The sequence below is a fragment of the Chanodichthys erythropterus genome, chromosome 13, assembly GCF_024489055.1.
Source record: "Chanodichthys erythropterus isolate Z2021 chromosome 13, ASM2448905v1, whole genome shotgun sequence".
Taxonomy (NCBI): domain Eukaryota; kingdom Metazoa; phylum Chordata; class Actinopteri; order Cypriniformes; family Xenocyprididae; genus Chanodichthys; species Chanodichthys erythropterus.
Window position 1 is genome coordinate 50,439,302 of NC_090233.1, and position 20,407 is coordinate 50,459,708.

Sequence of the window (20,407 nt, forward strand, 5' to 3'; positions counted from 1 at the left end):
TCGAGATCTTGGAGAAGCAGTAAACTTGGTCAACTCGCCATTCTAGAGAACAGACAGAAAGAGAATAAATGCAAGTATGACATGATTTCTGCACTTCAACTGCAACAAAACTAAATGTGCAAAGGTCAAGTATTTTTATATAATGTTAAGGCTTTCAAATATTAATATGTGTATATCTATCTATCTATATATAGATGTGTGTCTCTCTCTCTCTCTCTCTCTCTCTCTCTGTGCGCATGCGCGAGTTGTGCAAGTGAGTGGAGTGTGCCTGAGAGTGTTTGGTGAGTGTTGAGTCTTTTTTTTTAAATCTTTTTTTCCCTTGTATATGTTATTATTGTTCAATTTAGCGATAAGGGAAAGCGCAGATAGTAGTGTTGAGGAAGTTACAGCGGCCAGAATTTTTTTGTCTGGGGAACAGAATTTTTATTTATCTGCTTATGCGGATGATGTAATTGTAGTGATCAAGGGAAATATTGATGTGGAAAAGGTTAAGAAGACAGTAGAAATGTATGGTAAAGTGTCTTCAGCAAAAGTAAATTGGTCTAAATGTGCAGCGTTGGAAGTAGGTAGGTGGACCCAAGGAAAACCAAGTTTGCCAGGCGGTTTGTCATGGGGCACAGAAGGTATTAAGTATTTGGGAGTCTTTTTAGGAAAGGAACATTTTGTACTGAAGAATTGGGAAGGGGTTTTAGAGATGGTTGAAGGAAAGTTCAAAAAGTGGAAGTGGCTTTTGCCAAGAATGTCATATAGAGGACGTATCTTAATTATAAACAATTTAGTAGCAGCAACTTTATGGCATCGCCTGGCAGTACTTGAGCCACCTGCAGGTCTTCTATCAAGAATTCAAATCTTAATTGTTAATTTCTTTTGGAATAGGATGCACTGGGTACCACAATGAATTTGAATTTAAATATAAAACACAAATTCAAAAGCTTTATTGTCTAGCCCCACAGGGGTAGAAAATTGTCTTCAGACAAGGCTCGACAACAAAAAACATTAACACAACAACAGAACAAACAATCAATAATTAAAAAAAAAAAAAAAAAAAAAAAAAAAAACTTCACAACAAAAACAACAACAACAACAACTCATCTTACAATCCTATTTAAAATATCGATGGCTGTCGGTACAAAGGTCTTCTTATACTTAGCCTTTTTAATCAGGGGTACTTTGTACCGTCTACCTGATGGAAGTACTGGAAATGAACTATTAAGTGGATGAGATGTATCTGCCAAAATGGCGGAAGACTTTCTTTTTACTGCAACAGTATAAAGGTCAGACAAAGATACTTGCTTTGCTCCAATAATTTTACCAGTCATATTTATAATCCTTAAAAGTTTGTTCTTACATTTAACAGAGAGAGAGAATTAAACCAGGACACCATGTTAAAAGTGAGCACAGACTCAATAAGAGATTTATACACAACTATCAAAATGTCTTTTTCAAAACAACAAGAGAGGAGGGTGGGCAAGGTCTGATGCATTTAGAAAGCCGTAAAACAGCTTTCAGATTACAGTTTATTCAAAAATTCTTGTATGGTAAAAGTAATGCATGGACAGCAGGAACAAGTCTTATTTTGGGAAAAGCGGGAGGTTTGGGACTTAATAAAAATCTGTTTTGGATTAAATGTGAAATGGGAGATATAAAAGGTCTTCCCTTGTATTACCGCAGTGTTCTTAAGGCATGGTCATTAGTAAGAACTGTAAGGACTTTGTCTATGCCATCACTTCATTGGTTATTTGAAGAACCTTTAATTAAATGTGCAAGGCTGGATGTTACTGGACAGATAATGCCTGCAATGGCAAAAATCCTAATAACAGCAAAAATGACTACTTTGAGACAATTACTGGATGTGGCTGGAAATGGGTTTCAAAATGTCAGTGCTGTGGCGCAGTGTTTGGGACTCAAATCACAGAGGATGGTGACTTTTTTTCTGGACCGTTTAAAAGAAGTTTTGAATGATGAAGACATTTTTTTAATTAGGAATTTTCAGAGTGGGCATTTTGAACCTGAAGAAAGTGACATTTTTCCAAGTATGGACATACTACCAGCATTTACAGAAGAGGAACTTTCTCATGAATTACTGGCATCTAAAGGGTTAGAGGGGTTGGATTTTTGTACTGTAAATGGAAAAAAGTTGTATGAATTATGTGTTAAAGTATTAAACAAAGAAAAATTGAAAGTGCGGGTAGAAACGCCGCGGGTAGAAACGCCATGGGCTGCTCATTTTGGAACTGAAAAAAATTATAAACCTGTGTGGAGAAGTTTGTACAAGCCACCATTGACCAAATCAAATGGGGATTTGCAGTGGAGGATACTGCACGGTATTATTGCTGTAAATGCATTTGTTAGCATAATCAATTCAGCCGTTGAAAGTAAATGTCCTTTTTGTGAACAGAGGGAAACCATTTTTCATTGTTTTGTACACTGTGATAGGCTTAAAAGCCTATTTTTGATACTTAATTATATGTTTATGGATTTTAAGGTTATTTTTTCTAAGGTTGGTTTCATTTTTGGTTTTAAGTTTGGAAAAAAGAGGAGAAAGAAAGGACAACTTATTAATTTTGTTATTGGAAAAGCGAAATTGGCTATTTATTTGACAAGAAAGGAAAGAATAGAAGGTAAAGTTGATCGGGATGTGGTACATGTTTTTAAGAGTTTAATAAAAGTAAGAATCAATTTTGATTTTTTATTTTATAAAAGCATGAAGAATATTGAGGATTTTGAAAATGTATGGGATTACAAAGAAATGTTATGCTCTGTTAAAGATGGAGAACTAATTTTTGCAAAGTGTCTCTCTCTCTCTCTCTCTCTCTCTCTCTCTATATATATATATATATATATATATATATATATATATATATATATATATATATATATATATATATATATATATATATATATACACACATGTTTTTGTTTCCTACCTGAGTTTGATACTGAGCCGCCTGTTGAAACTCAACAGCCTACTCACGTCCAGTGGCACTTGCCTAAATGTAGGAGAAGCAGATAGACAGATAGTATATATGTTATTGACCCAAAAGTGGTTTAAATGTATTTTTTAAGAGACATTTTTCCATACCTCCTTCCTCTTTTCTTTACTGGGGTATTTTGCCAGCACATAGGAGAGTTTTGAAAGAGCAGCTTCTGGGGTCATATCACCTCCAGCGATCACACCGGCTTTTCACTGGGTGCAGTTGATGATGATTACTCCTCTATCTGTCGCTTTTTTTGATCTCATCCAGCAGGTCCTGGTGGTTGGGAGCGTTACCGCTGCCGTAAGTCTCAAATACAATCCCGTCCATAGGAGGCTGCAAGAATGCCTTAACCTGATGAGAGAATGAATCTCATTTTACACATCTGAAACTTCCAAAAGTTCGGCTGAAAATTAAACTTCTGTCAGTATTTACTAAACATTGTAAAAATAATGAACATGTTCATGGACGAAATGAAAAGATTTGGGAAGAATGGCAAATAAAGGCAGACTTAACCACACAGCCTTACTGTATCAGTAGGGATTCCTGGGAAGAATCGCAGGACACCCACATTACTGTTCAATTCTGTGATGACAGTGAATTTTTCCACTTTATCAGGTTGCCACACAATGTCCCAGTTAACTAAAGAGTAAGAAATTAAGCATAATCCTCAAAATAACAAGTCTGCAAAAAATAAATAACACTGCTTGAAATTTAATGTCAACTGCCTTATTAGTGAGGCTGCAGTGTCCTGTAATGTAACATAATATACTAATATATCTAAAAATGTAACTTTTTTTTCTTAATCATGTGTATAGTAGTTATTATTACATATGTGGTATATATAAACTGTAAATGTATCTCAATGATACTAAAACTTTTTAAAAATTTTATTAAAAATTATTGTCAACAATGGTGAATTTTTGAAGTTTTAGCCAAATATGGATACCATCTACTCAACATTTGTTACTACACATGTTTGTGACTGCTTCTAAAAAGAGAAAAAAGTTAAAGTGTAATCACTTGTTCACTTCAGTGTTGTTCCAAACCATGCAATTAAGCTTTCACATTTCAAAAAAAAAAAAAAAAAAGATTCAAAAGCACCATAAAGTACCATAAAAGTAGCCTCTATGACTTATGATCTATTCCAAATCTTCTGAAATCACATAACAGATTCATGCTAAAAAAATTCATTTAAGTGATAAAGAGAATTCACATGGACCACTTTTACAATACTTCGATGATGTTAATGCAAACTTTTTGGAGCTTAAAGGGATAGTTCACCCAAAAATGAAAATTCTGACATAATTTTGTTATGATCACCTGCTGGAGTTCCCTTGATAGCCACCAATTTTCTTTCTTCTGCTGAACACAAAAGATATTTTGAAGAATATGAGTAACCAAACAGTTGATGGTCACCATTGACTTCCATAAGATTTCCCGCCCCATACTAAGGAAGCCAGTGGTGACCATCAACTGTTTGGTTACCCATATTCTTCAAAATATCTTCTTTTGTATTCAGCAGAAGAAAGACATTTATTCAGGTTTGGAACAACCTGAGGGTGAGAAAATGATGACAGAATTTTTATTGTGGGTGAACTATCCCTTTAAAAGCCTCAGTTCCAAATAATGGTAATTGCATAAAAAAAGACTAATCTATAAATGGACTTATATGGCACTATGACTGTGTATAGATGTTGGAAGAACTGTAATTACTTTTGATGTCGGTTCAAAGATTGGCTAATGGCTGCAGGTTTGGTGATGTAAATGCGTTAAAGCTTCCAGCGTCCACTTTGGTGACACGATTGCCCCTGTACAGCTTTTGTTGAAAATACAGGCAAACATGTGAAGAAAGTATGATGGAATTTTTGAACTAATTAATAATGAACTAACATTTCTTTTCTTCTACAGGCCTAATAATAATAATCTAACTTAGAAATAGAGAAACAGTCACTAGGACTGAGTGTTCTGATTCAGAAACATTCTGCTGTGCTGGCTAGACAGCATCCTTCTGGGGATAAAAAATTGTCTTTGAGGAAATGTTCTAACCTATTGAGTAATCTGAACTATTAACCCTGAGACATTTTTTGATGATCTTGTGATTCAGTTGTTCTAATCTAAATTTATGCATGACGGAGGAACTGAGATGATGATAATGAGTAATAGATCATGCCATACTGACTGCAAAGTGTACCTGAAATCCTATAAAACCTGCTGCATTTGTTCGGAGAGAGATTCTCTGGAATGATGAGAACTCTCCCGGCCGTGATTAAAACATATTCTGAGTGATAGACTGGAGTCTGTCTGGTTTTTAGGCTGCAGCACACCTAAGCACTAGAGATCTTTTTCTATACAATAGTGATAGTGTTTAGTGGAGGTGAGGAGCACTAAAGAGCTTAGTATCAGGTGATAGTGCCCCAAAATAGGCTGAGACGTCAGCCGACTCGAACAGGTATTAAAAGTACGCTCAGTAGAGTATAAATTTATAGGTTTATGGGTGTTTGGGACACCCAGGTTTAACTAAGTCAGGTGCGTAGGATGTTGGATGTTGTTTGTTTGTTTATGTTCTTTGTTTGCATGTTGTGTTGTGTTGTGTTGAGCTGTGAATAAGTAAGAGAGACACTGGCTAGTCCCAGTTTTAAGAGGTGTATCCCGTTAGCCTATAGGGATGATGAAATTCGATTGAATTCGCCACAGCGGTATCCTTTCAATTTAACAAGATATACTTATGTAAGACGTCGTGTAGGATTGAGATTGAGTGGCCAAGTTGAACAAATATTTGAGCAAGATTTTGCAGTTTTGGGGATTGGTTTTACTAAAGCATGGTATTATGATTACAATCTAGACCCATATTTAAATGGTAGGTCAAACATCCGTGTATTTGCTGACTAGACCCAATTTAAGACCATACATAGATAGAAGCACAGGAGAATTGGGATTGAATCTTGTTCCTCCTATTCCAGGATATCCCATGATTTGGGCTTGGAGATATAGCTCAGATATTTATCCAGTAAACTGAAATTATAAGATTGTTTTTTCCTCTTTCTCTCCTTCTAGCAACAAAGAATTAGCTTTTTCTGTCTGCCCTCTTTTTGCTGTTGCTATTACTCTCGTTGAAATAAGAAAAGAAAATATATAGGAAGAATATCTTGCTTTTGCTATTGTTTCTGCAAATAAGTACTTGCTTGCTTAATTAACAATGGGGAATTGCTGCGGTAAAATAAAAACTGAAAAAACTGAGATCCGGGGTCCTTTCCGAGAATTGGTTAGAAAATGGAATTTGCGAGAAGAGCAAATTGCTCAAATTCAGTTGTGGTCAAAGTTCACAAAAGGACAATTTGAGAAAAACTGTGGTACTTTGAGTGTGTCAGTTTTAGGAGAATCAAGGCGTATCTTGGAGAATCTATCCCCAAAGAAGCGGAGACAGATTGACTGGACACTGTTCAACAGATGGGAGCGGGAAGCAGAGGCTCGATACGAGAGGCAAAGAAAAGGTGAGGAGGAAAAGGTTGCTCTTATTGCCTTGCAGACCAAGAAGCAGAAGCAAGAGCTCGATGATATGCAGACAGTGAGTGGGTGCAGGCGGCCCCCGCCATACAATGCTGCAGGAGAAGAGGAAGTTGGACAAGTGCCAGTGGCTGGGAGCTCTGCAGAGCCGTGCTCCAGGAAAGGGGAAGTGAAGACAACCCCGCCCTGCAGTGTCTGGATGAAGGAGGAACTGAAACTCAGGAGTGGAGAGTTCAATGGACAGCAATGCTTGAGAGACTGAGACTGGCTTACCCACTACGGCCAGACTGGGCAGCGATTGCCAACACAAAGCAGTTGAAAGGTGAGACTGTCACTGCTTATCTTGCGAGACTAAAGACTGTTGTGGATGAATGTGCAGGTCTTCCAGAAGGAACCGACAACACAGGAGTTCTGAAACACCATTTTGCAAATGGCCTGTTTCCAAACATACAGAAAGCTGTCAAATTGACCTGCATTGGATGGGAAGCTCAGAATCTGGAAGTGGTAATGCAACATGCCAAACATGCTGAGCAGAATGATGAAAAGAGGAACACAGAGAAACAGCAGAAGTTGGAGAATGCTCAGTACATGTTTTACCAGTCCCAGTCCCAGTCCAACAACCAAATGCCAAGAGATGACAACTATCAAGAGGCAAGAAGAGGAAGAGGCAGAGGCCGTGGCAGGTGGAATGCACAGAATGGCAGGATTGGAGACAGAGACAGGTGTAGAATCTGCGGCCAGAAAGGTCATTGGACCAGGGAGTGTCCAGAAAATCCGAACAACTTCCCCCAACAGCAGCATTACCAAAATAACTTCCGACAGCAGCCACAGCAGAGCTATCCGCAGCAGAGGCAGAACTACAGAGAGCAACAACACACTTCTTCTTTTCCTCCCCCTCCGCCAACGGCAAGCTCCACAGCATAGGATGAGGAGGGAGACACTCAAACCCGAACTACTCCGCTTATTCAACTGACTAAAGACCCAAGCTCAAATCCAATGATGAAGATACTTGTACAAGGACTTCCAATCTCCATGTTGTTAGACACTGGGGCCACGAGGTCAACACTTACGGTAGAGACTGCATCTGAATTTGATAAATTGCCACTTTCTGACCAAACTTGTACTACTTATGGTATATCAGGGATAGCACAGATTTATAAAGTGTCAATGCCATTAGCAGTAGTTAATGGGGAGAAAAAGTGTACACATTCATTTCTGATTTCTCAAACATGTCCTTTAAATTTGATGGGCAGGGATCTAATTTCTAAATTAGGATTAACAATCGATGTTTCCTTGAGGGGAGTTGAAGTGACAACTATGAGTGCTAATTTTGCTCAGATATTACCAAACTGGTATTATAATTGGGCTATAACTCCTTAATTTGATCCGTATTCAGAATATAGTTTTATACCTGCTGATTATGAAAAACCATCTCATTTCATTGCACTTCATGGTTTGTGGGTCATGAAAGAAATAGCGAGTATGAAGAAAGTTGGTTCGATGGATCTCTGGGTGAGACATTAAATCTATTAATATTGCAGCATTTCTCAGCATTCACTGTAAAACTAACACCATCTCAATCTACTCTTTTCCAACAGATGTAAGTCCAGCCTCACATCTCAGTGGGGAAAAGAGGAAGCTCCTGGGCGGAAGTAGGAGTGTGGCTCACGGACTGAACTATGAACCCTGAGACATTTTTTGATGATCTTGTGATTGAGTTGTTCTAATCTAAATTTATGCGGGACGGAGGAACTGAGAAGTTTTCCTTAAATCTGAACCAATTGTATTAAGACTGATGATAATGAGTAATAGATCATGCCATACTGACTGCGAAGTGTACTTGAAATCCTATAAAACCTGCTGCATTCCTTTGTTCGGAGAGAGATTCTCTGGAATGATGATAACTCTCCCGGCCGTGATTAAAGCACATTCTGAGGCATAGACTGGAGTCTGTCTGGTTTTTAGGCTGCAGCACACCTAAGCACTAGAGATCTTTTTCTATACTATAGTGGTAGTGTTTAGTGGAGGTGAGGAGCACTAAAGAGCTTAGTATCAGGTGATAATGCCCCAAAATAGGCAGAGACGTCGGTCGACTCGAACAGGTATTAAAAGTATGCTCAGTAGAGTATAAATTTATAGGTTTATGGATGTTTGGGACACCCGGGTTTAACTAAGTCAGGTGCGTAGGAAAAATCTACCACAAAAGACACAAAGGGCTTTTTTTCTGGTCCTTTACTGAATTTAAACTATTATTTTTATAACATTAATTATTATACATTTATTACAATAAAAATATAATATAGTATCTTCAGGGACGTGCACAGACATTCTGGGGGTCAGGGGCTCAAGTGGAAAAAAAAGGGCCCTTTTCATATTTGTTTAAAATAAACAAAACGTTAAATATATTAACACAACTCTGACTTCCTTACCAATTTATTTGAATTCCCTCACAATCACACAATTGTTTCATACTCTACAGATTTCTACAAAATAATCAGTTCACACAGAGACTATTGCCTTCTTTAGGATTCACTAGGTTTAAAAACATGCACATTGTGGCATGTTGCCTGCTCACAAGAGCAGGCAACAGGGAAATTATGCCACAATGTGCATGTTTTCTACTACTATTTTCAAGTAGCTATATATTTAGAATAAATGACTGCACCGAGAAGAGGGACATCGCTTCACAGTAATTTGTTTATTTTGCACAAATCAATAAATCGTTTTAATTCTTTTGGTGTTATTGGAATAATACTTTCATGTAGTGGACATTTTTAAGATTTTGGTCTATTTTTGCTTCCAAACCTTGTTTTACTCTAATGGTAAGAAAACTTTCAAAATGTGATACTAAATTTAATTAGTATCAAATCAGGCAGATGCGTTGCTGGTGGTCAAATAATCTCACCCTTAAATAGGCAAAACTTTCACATGTTTGTGAACATACATAGGCTTCCTGAAGAGATGCACACAATTCATCTAGGGCTTTTTTCTTTCTCGCTTCTCATCACCAGACAGGTGTTGTCTTTTCCCGGGTATAGTTGTCACAAGTTGTCAGCGTAACGAATACGGCTCCCACGGCTCCTTATCCCGGCCGCCGGAGGGAGCCGTCACCGGAATATCGACTCTTTACATTCTGGACTACATTTCCCAAGGGCCTTCATTCTTGGGACTGATTGCGCACACACCTGCACGTCATTACACTCACTCCATATAACACTCACACACGCATACATGCACCGCGAAGTCTTGATTTGCCCAGGTGATCATTTCCGAGCGTTTCATTGTTGGACTGTTTCCCCTGTTACCGTTTGGACTGTTTATTCTCTGTGAACCTTTGCTGCCGACCCTGATCTTTGCTTGTTTCCTGGACTCTGTTTGCTTGCCGCCTGCCACGAACCCTGCCTGTTATATGACCCTGATAACTTGCCGCCTGTCTCGACCCAAGCCTGTCCCTGTCTACGATTCTGCTCTGCCCCTGTTTGTACTATATTGTCTACTTTTAATAAACACGCTGCACATGGATCCTCACGCTGTTGACCCATCATTACAGAAGACTTCGCCATCAAACGATCCAGCAGCTCTCATGCAGATCTCCTCCGAGCTCTCAGCCCAAGCCAGCCAGCTCGTTGTGCACCAGCATCAACTAAACCATCTCATTTCCCTCACAGAGGAGCTGGTAAAGTCTTTGCAGAGCCTTCGTTACCCTCCCTCCAAGGCCGCCATGCCACCATCTCCCGCCACTACCATCCTGGCGATCGCGCCCTCTTCAGTGAATCCATGTCAAGTTGAACTGCCCAATCAAACCCAACATCTCCAATCCTAGATCGGTGAGTTCCGACTATCCGTCTAACTGTCTGAAAATACCCATCCAACTCACCTGTAATGGTCATATTGTGTCCACGGTAGCACTCCTGGACTCCGGGGCAGCGGGAAATTTCATGTCTGACACCTTCATCCGCAAGCACATCACATCTGAACTCGCTCTTCAATCAGGGGCTCTTCACAAAGAACAAATCCGTTTCTGCGTCATTCATTCACCCAACAATCCGGTCATTCTGGGGCTGTCATGGCTTCGCACACATAATCCTGTCATTTCCTGGAAAGAGGGTCAAATCATCCAGTGGGGTACAACTTGTCAACAACGCTGTCTGAGTCCAGTTCTGCCGCTTCCTGTTCACACAATAGCGGTCAACGAAGCACCTGTCGACCACAAATCGGTCATTCCAGCTGAATACAGTGACTTAAGCCTCGCTTTCAGCAAATCCAAGTCCACGGAATTACCTCCACATCGCTCCAGTGACTGTGCCATAGAACTGCTGCCTGGAACTACGCCACCCAAAGGTCGTATCTTTCCTTTGTCACAACCTGAAGAGGAGGCCATGAAGGCTTACATCGAGGGAGAACTGGCCAAAGGGTTCATTCAACCATCCACCTCTCCCACTTCGTCTGGGTTTTTCTTTGTTAAAAAGAAGGATGGCAGTCTCCGACCATGCATTGACTATCGTGGCCTCAACGATATCACCATAAAGTTCCGATACCCATTACCACAAGTACCAGCCACTCTGGAACAGCTCCGTCAAGCCCAATTCTACACCAAAATAGACTTACGTTGTGCTTACGACCTCATCCGCATTCGAGCAGGCGACGAGTGGAAAACTGCCTTCTTCACATCCTCTGGTCACTACGAGACCCTGGTTATGCCCCTTCGGCCTGTCCAACAGCCCCTCAGTCTTCCAGTCATTCATCAATGATGTGTTCCAGGATATGCTCAACCGGTGGGTCGTAGTTTATATTGACGACATCCTAATCTACTGTAACACCTATCAAGAACACGTTCAACACGTCGGGGCAGTCCTACAACATCTGATTCAACACAAAATTTATGCCAAGGCTGAGAAATGTGAGTTCCACCGCACCTCAATGTCATTCTTGGGTTACATCATCAGCCGCGAGGGAGTCGCCATGGATGACAACAAAGTCAAGGCAGTGCTGGAATGGCCGCTCCCTCACACATTAAAAGGAGTTGCAGCGCTTTCTGGGGTTTGCCAATTTCTATCGGAGGTTTATCAGAAACTTCAGTGGGGTGGCAGGGCCCCTAACGTCAATGACCGAACGTAAAACCTCCCGTCTCACCTGGTCACCAGAAGCAAGACAGGCATTTCAGGAGTTAAAGTAACGCTTCACATCAGCCCCAATTCTTGGGCATCCAAACCCCGAACTCCCATTCATCGTGGAGGTGGACACCTCCAACACACGCATTGGTGATGTTCTCTCTCAACGACAGGATGAACCACCCAAAATGTTCCCCTGCGCATTCTACTCCCGAAAGTTGTCAGCAGCAGAACGAAATTACGATGTGGGCAATCGTGAATTACTCGCCATAAAGGCGGTGCTGGAGGAGTAGCGGCACTGGCTCGAGGGGGCAAAACACCCATTCACAATTCTCACTGATCACAAAAAATCTCGAGTACCTACGATCAGCCAAACGCTTAAACCCAAGACAGGCTAAATGTTTTTCACACGTTTCAATTTCACTGTCACATACAGGCCCGGTCTAAGAATGTCAAGGCGGATGCTCTATCAAGACAAACTGATGAAATCGAACACACCAGTTACCCTGAGAACATTCTGCCCGAAACTCTGCTCCTTGCTCCTGTACAATGGGATATAATGACCGAAATCTCTCAAGCTAATGATCAAATTGAAATCCCAGCTACATGTCCACCTAACCGCATTTATGTGCCAGCTCACCTTCGAGACAGAGTAATGCATCAGGTTCATGATCTTCCCAGTTCCGGCCACCCAGGTATCACAGCTACTCTCCATCTCATTCAAAACCAGTTCTGGTGGGAGACCCTACTCGTTGCATCACCACTTTCATCACTCGTTGCACAACATGCCAAACCACGAAAACCTCACATCAAGCCCCGGCTGGTCTCCTTCAACCACTGCCCATTCCGCAATGCCCCTAGTCCCACATAGCCATAGACTTTGTCACTGATCTGCCCGAATCTCAGGGAAACACCACCATTCTCACCATCATAGACAGATTTTCCAAAGCATGCCGATTACTACCATAATTCTGTCATCATTTACTCACACACAAGTTGAACTCAATTGAATCTGCTGAACACCAAAAAAAAATATTGTGGGACTAAGGAAGGCAATAAGGTTCATCAACTGTTTTCTTACAAACATTCTTCTAAATATCTTCTTTTGTGTTCAGCAGAACAAAGAAAATCAATTCAGGTTTGGAACAACTTAAGGGGGCGAGTAAATGATGACAGAATTTTTGTTTTTGGGTGAACTATCCCTTTAATAATGAAATTCTGAATGAAAACTATTTTATAGCCAACATCCTCCAAAACACCACAATAATTGGATAGTATATTGCACATACTGCATTTGTAATGGGTAAAAAACTCACCTCAGGGATCTCACTCTGTCCTGCTACCAACAGCGCCTCCAAGAGGTTATCCCTCCCATCATTCCTCAACTCATAGATGGGCACCTGCAACATATAAGGTGGTTGTGAAGCTAATAGTGAAGTTAACATGATGCAATATATCATTGCATGGTTAAATATATCATAAAGTTGTTTGTGGTGGGGTAAATTAAATGCAATATGCAGTGATATCACAATCTTGTTGACTTGTGGTATATAGAGCTGCCTGAAGTGTGAAGTAGACTCCCTCTTTCAAAATCAAGGGAGCGAGGGTCTGTCCATATAAACTTCCCTTGTTCACTTCATGAAGTGGAATGCACTTGAAAATGGCAGCAGGGATTCCCCCGATGGGAAATGCTTAGGGAAGTTTGTGAGTGCGTTTTAGTAAGGGACGGGAACATTTCCCAAACACACTCAAAGCAGTTGCTCAATATGTGCAACACAAAGGTGAGTAAATGATCAATTTAAAATGTCACCTGTGAGCCAGTGAGGACGACAGGCTTTCTCAGATTCTCACACATGAAGGATAAGGCAGAAGAGGTGTAAGCCATGGTGTCTGTGCAATGCAGGAAGACAAAACCATTGTATTGCTCGTAGCATTCCTGTGAACATGGGAAACAAACTTTGAAAATCTCAGTAGTGTTCAAAGATTATCTACAATAACAAACTTACAAGTAAAACAAACAAAAAACAAATAATTTATCAGATCAGTTCTGTTCACAAATCGGAATATTCAGTCATGTCTCAGTGTGACCGTTTTATATCAGTTTTTAAAAAAAATCAAGCAAAAAGCCCTGCAACTCAAAGCCAAACATAAAGATGGTTAAAAGGGAAGCACCTCAATGTCTTTTCCAATTTTAGCCCAGAGATCTTGGGTCATATTAGAGGAGTCGAGGAGGGGTATATACAACCCTCAGTTTCTGTTTGGACAGACTGAGGTGAAAAAAGGGGAGAACATGTTTAAAATACAGCAAAATGTTAAAGTTTATTCTAAAACAAAAGGACCCAAACATTGAAAAAGCTCTAAAAGTAAAGCAAAACTTCTCATTTAAACCAGCTAAGACCATTAGGCACACATGGGTTAGTTTAGCTAAATCAACTAAAAACAAATAAATAAATAAAAAAGATATATTATTTATTAACAGTGAGATTCTGTTTGATTTCAGGGGTGCCTCCTCCATTTAAAAGTAAAACTATTTGTGCTCCAACAGATGAGTAAACATTGTGAAGCAGGAGACTTCAGACTTATCCCTCTGGGGTGATTCATGGTGTAGCCTAGTTATTGTAATGAAGAGGGGATAAAAAAGTTAATAATTAAATAAGTCAAATAACTAATAAGTTAATAAAGAATAAAGCTAACTTTATTCTTCATACACTTTGATCTTTAAAACTTTGCAGACCTTTTACATTCGCAAACAGCTATATTACACACTGCATGAAAGGAAATATTTAAAAAAGCATAATTAAAAATTTGCAAATATAATATGTTACATATTAAATTATTACATTTCTTTCAAAGCTAAATGTTTTGCACTGGTGCATTTCTAGCATGCTCTTACGTGCACAAGCAAACATTTAAAAAGTGAAATCATGCACCTTTAATGCATGTGCACAATACAGAACTAAGGCACCAAACATAAAATTGACTTTCTTGCTCCTTTCTATGACAATATTTGACAAAATATAGGCTGGTGTACAATTTGCTTAAATAATATAAGGTTTTCTTTAATGGCTATCAACAAGAGCGTCGTGAGCAAGAGCGGATCATGAGTCACTAGTCAGATCAAAAATTATTTTTAGACTTATATTTAATATTAGGGGCATCCAAGTTATCTGACTTATTTTATTTTATTTTATTTTATTTTATATTTTTTAAAGTAATGCAATACTTTCTCTGGTAATTAGTTAGCCACTTTCATAATGATGTAACTCAGTTACTATTTGTGAGAAGTAACTAGTAACTATAATTACGTTTTTAAAGTAATGTGCCCAACACTGCGGAGAATATTACAGACAGTAAAAATGTGTGGTATTTTGACAGGAAGTCCACTCGTTCAGCTGAGCCTCTTTTTCATGGGTCTGGTAGCATAATGTTGGTTTGCCCATGCGAGATCGGATGTATATGTAATTGCACATGTTTGCTGAACTACATATGAACAAGTTTACTTGATTTGTGCAGTTAATTTGCTGGTTAGTCTTAGCACAATGGTTATGACTGTACAATTATGTTTCACGCAATGAGAATGGCAGATGATTGATGGTAGGTTGAACTGTGCTTCTTCCTTCCATGTCAGCTGACAACAACTTAATCTACTGTGGCATTATTTATAATTATTATTTATAATTTTATGTCTTAGAATAAGAAAGAATATAACTTTCTCTTATAAAAAATGTATAACTTTATTTGAAAACGTAGTTTCATATTTATGTTTAAATAGTTATGTTTTAAATTCATCTATTTGATTATGAAATGTGAACACCATGAGTAAGATAGAATCATAAGATGCGCAATATATCGGGAGACATGGAGTGAGTCAGACAAGACATGATTTTGACCACTTCATTAAGTTTTGTTTTGCAGAAAGCCTTTCTTTAAAGTGAATTTCGTTTGGTAAAAATTTAATCTTAATTTTAATCAATGTTTCATCAACCAATTGCCTGGATTTAATAAATAATAACCAAATATAGCAGACAATTTAATCCTGACACGGAGGCGTGGGCGCGATCACTGGCGCGTGAACTGGAGCGCGTCTTATAGGCTAAATGAACCGAAACTCAGCGTATAGGCTGCTTGCCTCACAGACATGATAAATATATCTATAGAAAGCTTGAAATGTCTACTTTTAAACTAAATAATTCAAAACGAAAAGAAACAGGCTACTCTCTGATTTATGTAATCCGAATGAAATGTGCAACTCTGCGGAGATGATGAGAGTCAGCAATGTCAACATCTTTGCAGCCGACACAGATTCAGAAAACATTAGTTTATTAATGAACAATTAAAATGTCTCCTTGATGTTTTTGTCACATTCATAATCATAATCATTTTGCCGGTTCTTTATGGCAAGCTTTATACGTGCACTTGAGTGCTATATAACCTATATCATATGCTCATGATTATGGTTTATTCTCTCCAGTATTTAAAATAAATTGCATTAATATAAATGTGATCAGTCAACTAATGGCTTAAATGAACAACTACTAGTCGACAAGACAAAAAAAAAACATATTTCACATATTTTCGATGTCACAGCATGTCAAAAAAGGATATTCTAGTTTGAGCTCGCGCTCCGCTCGCATGCTCACAGACACACACACAGAGCACCGTACATTATTATCAGTTTAAAATTATATTTGTGTATGACTAACCTGCACTATTTATTTACGACCAAACGCTTTGCAGGTCTATCATCAGTCACACACAAATCATCATCAGTGAGCATAACCCCAACACACCAGAGAAAAATCTTTGCAGGTCCTATGGCTGAGAGCCTACTCGGATGAAAACCGCTTCAGTGAGCTCAATTACAGTAACGCGGCTTTATTTATTTATTTTTGTCATTAACGGTAACAGCGTTGTAACGGAAGAAAAAGTAATTTGTTTGATTACTCGTTACTGAAAAAAGTAACGCCATTAGTAACTCCATAAACCCACTCAAAAAAATGATTCTAGCTGCTTGTTCAGTTTATTTAAATAAAATAAGCTGAACCAACACAAATCTTTAGTTTTTTACTTAATTGGCATTCGCACTCAATTGTATTATGTTAAATGAAATTAAATTTGCAAAATGTTAGGTCAACCTAAACCATTTGTGTTGGGACTACATGAATCATTTATGTTGCATTGATTGAACCTGGGCAGTGGATTTCTAGTTCCCAGCATGCTTTGCATAGGGAAAGATTGGGACAGTAAATGTTGAACTTAAGTGCTGTTTAATGTGTTTTTTAGTAAAGGGAAATACCTTTTAAAGTTTGAAGTTCAGTTATATTTGACATTTAAAAGAGTTTATGTTATGTCGATTTTTTGAGGTTACCATTATGCTGAAGTGTAGACCTTGTGGTTAGGCTCTAGGTGGCTATGTAAAACAAATTTATATTGTTTTCAACGAGCATTAACTGTGCTCAAGCCAGTAATGAGAAGTTCTTTATCTGATCATTACTTGCATGCTATAAATGTTACTTAGCATATGAATAAGTGTTATTTTAGTTTAGTTTTTATAGAAATATAAATAAATTACTTGGAGGGCCAGCACAAATTTTACACAGTCTACATATGGTCATCAGCTTTTCCCCTCTCAATGGTAATGAAACATGTATGTCTGTGTACAACAGCTACTCAAAACCTAAGCACAAGCGCACATCTTCACCATGATGGTAACAAAAAAAAAAAAAAAAAAGCACTGGTTGGATCAACAAGAATGAATTATGTTCAGGAAACATACACAGAATACGTCAAATGAAACTGGTGTGATCTCATTCAATTAGGATGAATTTCACTCATTAGTACAATTAACCTAGCTTAAGTTCAAATAAATCAGTTCAACTGTGTGGAAATAGGTGTCATAATTGAATTAAGTTAGACCAACAAGTTATTTTTTTGAGTGCCATTAGTTTATTTATAACACCTTTATTCCCATCACCGATTCTCAGATGTGTATTAATGAAAGAAACAGCATCCTATATGAGATTTTATACAATTTCAATCATTTCTTTATTTACATTTACATTTACATTTAGTCATTTAGCAGACACTTTTATCCAATAAAACACTTATATCTTTATTTTATTTTATTTCTTAAAAGATTATTTTTAGATTTAGGCTATATTATAAAACAGTGCATAGTCTTCAAAAATACAAAAAAAAAAAAAAAAAATGAGGGCAAGCAATAATGACAGAATTTTCATTTTTGGGAGAACTATTCCATGAAAACTGTAATAAAATTCAATTCAATTCAGACCTGTATTTTGTATACAAACAGATTAATCCAACTATTGTCTGGATCTATAAATAGGACAAACTTTAACTTGATCGCATATGTGTGTGCATCTGCGTGGAAACTTACGGCAGCACCAGCGTGAACTTCGGGTAGCACTCGTGCAGATTTGTATCTTGCGCGTACTTCTTATCATGCAGAATAGGGAGTGTGTGTAGAAAATCATGAAGAGCTCCTGGTACTGGTTTATTTTCTATATAGAAGAAAAGCCAGTAAAAAGTTATGAACAAATATAACAAATATGCACACCACAATATGTGTTTTTTTTGTTGTTTTTTTTTTTTGTTGTTTTTTTTGCATCCCTCGGGTTCTTTTGACCACAATTCAACACAGCAATAAAGCCTAAATATATATTTGATACTGCTTATACTGAGCTAATTTTGCACGTTTTGATCAATATATTCTCTTTTACAGTATAGAATAAAGTGTCTATATTTTAGTTATAATATACAATATATATAATTATATTACATGCATTAATATTTACACGAAACATTTTACTGTACCCTCTTAATCAGTTTTGTTTTGTTTGTTTTTTGTTTTGTTTTTTTGAATATGAGATCAGCAAACAAATTATCACTTAAACGTCTCATACAATATAACACAACATAATACTGCGTAGTGCACAATATTATCAAATGTGAACCCTCACGCAGGCAGGTGTGTGAGCGCTGCTGTTTACCTTCTCCAGAATCCTTCATTCCAATGGTTCCGCCGGTGTATATGACCAGGACTCTCACCTCCAAATTGCTCTCCTCGCAGAGCGGAGGTTTCTGTGCCTGAATCACATCAGGCCGACTTAACCTGCTTCGAGAAAGAGCTTGACCCAGAGAAGACATGCTTGTTGAAGATGAAGCCGATGTGTTTTTATTTCGGATTTCGGACTCACTTATATGGTGGTGGCAAACCCCTCCCTCTGAAAATCTCTAAGACCGCCCTCAAAAGTCTCAGTTGTTCAAATATGAAAATAAAGTCCAAGTCTCCATATGTGTAACACATATGGAGCTGTATGTATATTAGGTTGAGCAGACGTTTTCCGTTTTCCGTTTTTGATGGTCTGTAGCTGTCCACATTTTACAGCACGTTAATTAAGCCCGATCAACATAGCCTGTGAGCGCGGAGTACAGATAAATCCTGGGGATAATCTATTGGGTATTTATTGATGGTGACATCATGAAGTAACCCAGTTTAAGTCAGTTTCGCAGACAGTTGCTATGGTCATTTTATGACAGAAAGTGCTGTGTCCTTACCTTTGGGGTCTCTGTCCCCACGCATGTTCACATAATATATTCAGGCAGCTTACATTCCAAAAAAAATCCACCAGAAATATCACTGATTCTTGAGATAAGAAACAAAACATATCCTACACACAAAACCCCTTTTTATGTTAAAAATAAATAAATAAATAATAATAAAAAAAAAAACTTAAAACGTTGCATCTAAAGGAAATCTGGATACTCAGGACATTCATTGCTTTTAATTTTTTAAATAATTTTGTTGGTATTATTTAAATACAAGCTCTATACTTTTTAGCCTGTCCTTAGCATGAGGTCACAATGTAAAATTGCCAAACAAATCTGCAACAAATTCAAAAATATACATTTAAATTGAAAGGCAGAGATCGGTTATATATCAACCAATAAGAAAAGTCTTTATTTTCCATTAAAAAAAAAATTAATAATAATAATAAAAAAAATGCCTATCAAAGTTGCGTCCTTACTTTGAATCAACTCCGTCAGGATTTTTTATAATTCTGAATAAATCAGGCAATGTCAGCTCTGAGGGGCACTTACTATTTCCTGCTCATTGTGGATCTCACATTAGGACACATCATAGTCCTGGAAGTTTTATATTTTTATTTTACTTATTTATTTATTTATTTATTTATTTATTTATTTATTAAATATTTTAGACAAACAATGTTGAAGTCTCTGCGGTCATAACATGCCAGCTCCGTCACCCTGGTGTAAATTCTGTAAAAACATGTGGGATAAATCTTGGCATCTTTGATATGTTTATAGCTACAACTGAGAAAGAACACAAAATTGCTCCACTGTATAACACGTGGTTAAGGTGGAAAAAAAATAATTTTATCAACTCCATCAGGTTTTATGTCTGATGGTTGACAAGTGCTCTCAAAAAGTCTATATAATGTGATATAATATTTTATTTTTATTTATTTATTTATATATATATATATATATATATATATATATATATATATATATATATATATATATATATATTTTTTTTTTTTTTTTTTTTTTTTTTTTTGCATATGGGGAATTCTTCTAATGTTGTTTCATGATTCTGTTTACATATACTGTATGTTTGGCCCCAGCTGAACCTTTGTCAACTCCAACAGTATTTGTCAACTCATTTAAAACCGTCAGGTGAAGGTTGTTCATTTTGAAAGAAATGTCTTATTCTTTTTTTTTTCAATTCTTTGTGTTAAAACAATAAAACTTCAACTGAACTACATGATA

General features: G+C 37.6%; 2 protein-coding genes across 3 annotated transcripts; one reads left to right on the forward strand and one right to left on the reverse strand.

Moving 5' to 3' along the window:
• Positions 1-2,969: 2,969 nt before the first annotated feature.
• On the reverse strand, positions 2,970-18,742 carry LOC137033936 (L-asparaginase-like). Of its 2 annotated transcripts, XR_010896887.1 has the most exons (7): positions 18,604-18,742; positions 17,991-18,114; positions 13,766-13,860; positions 13,404-13,529; positions 12,910-12,993; positions 3,083-3,329; positions 2,970-2,990 (listed from the first exon to the last, which is right to left on the reverse strand). XR_010896887.1 is itself a non-coding variant. In XM_067406435.1 (6 exons), exons 3-6 carry the CDS (start codon positions 13,805-13,807, stop codon positions 3,216-3,218), a joined length of 366 nt encoding a protein of 121 aa, XP_067262536.1. In that variant the 5' UTR covers positions 13,808-13,860; positions 17,991-18,114; positions 18,604-18,742; the 3' UTR covers positions 2,973-3,215. The 2 variants fall into 2 exon arrangements, 1 of the variants encoding a protein (XP_067262536.1); XM_067406435.1 differs by having other exon boundaries at positions 2,973-3,329.
• Positions 6,175-8,739, forward strand: LOC137034082 (uncharacterized). The gene is made up of 4 exons (XM_067406686.1): positions 6,175-6,190; positions 6,353-6,469; positions 6,541-7,553; positions 8,081-8,739. Exons 1-3 carry the CDS (start codon positions 6,175-6,177, stop codon positions 7,404-7,406), a joined length of 999 nt encoding a protein of 332 aa, XP_067262787.1. The 3' UTR covers positions 7,407-7,553; positions 8,081-8,739.
• Positions 18,743-20,407: the final 1,665 nt, after the last annotated feature.

Coding starts and splice junctions, on each gene's coding strand:
- LOC137034082 (XM_067406686.1), top strand. Junction 6,470..6,540: donor ATACGAGAGGCAAAGAAAAG/GTGAGGAGGAAA, acceptor GATGATATGCAG/ACAGTGAGTGGGTGCAGGCG.
- LOC137033936 (XM_067406435.1), bottom strand. CDS start 13,807: ATGACCCAAGATCTCTGGGCTAAAATTGGAAAAGACATTGAG. Junction 13,530..13,765: donor AAATTGGAAAAGACATTGAG/GTGCTTCCCTTT, acceptor CCATGTTCACAG/GAATGCTACGAGCAATACAA. Junction 3,330..12,909: donor GACAGAGTGAGATCCCTGAG/GTGAGTTTTTTA, acceptor TTCTCTCATCAG/GTTAAGGCATTCTTGCAGCC.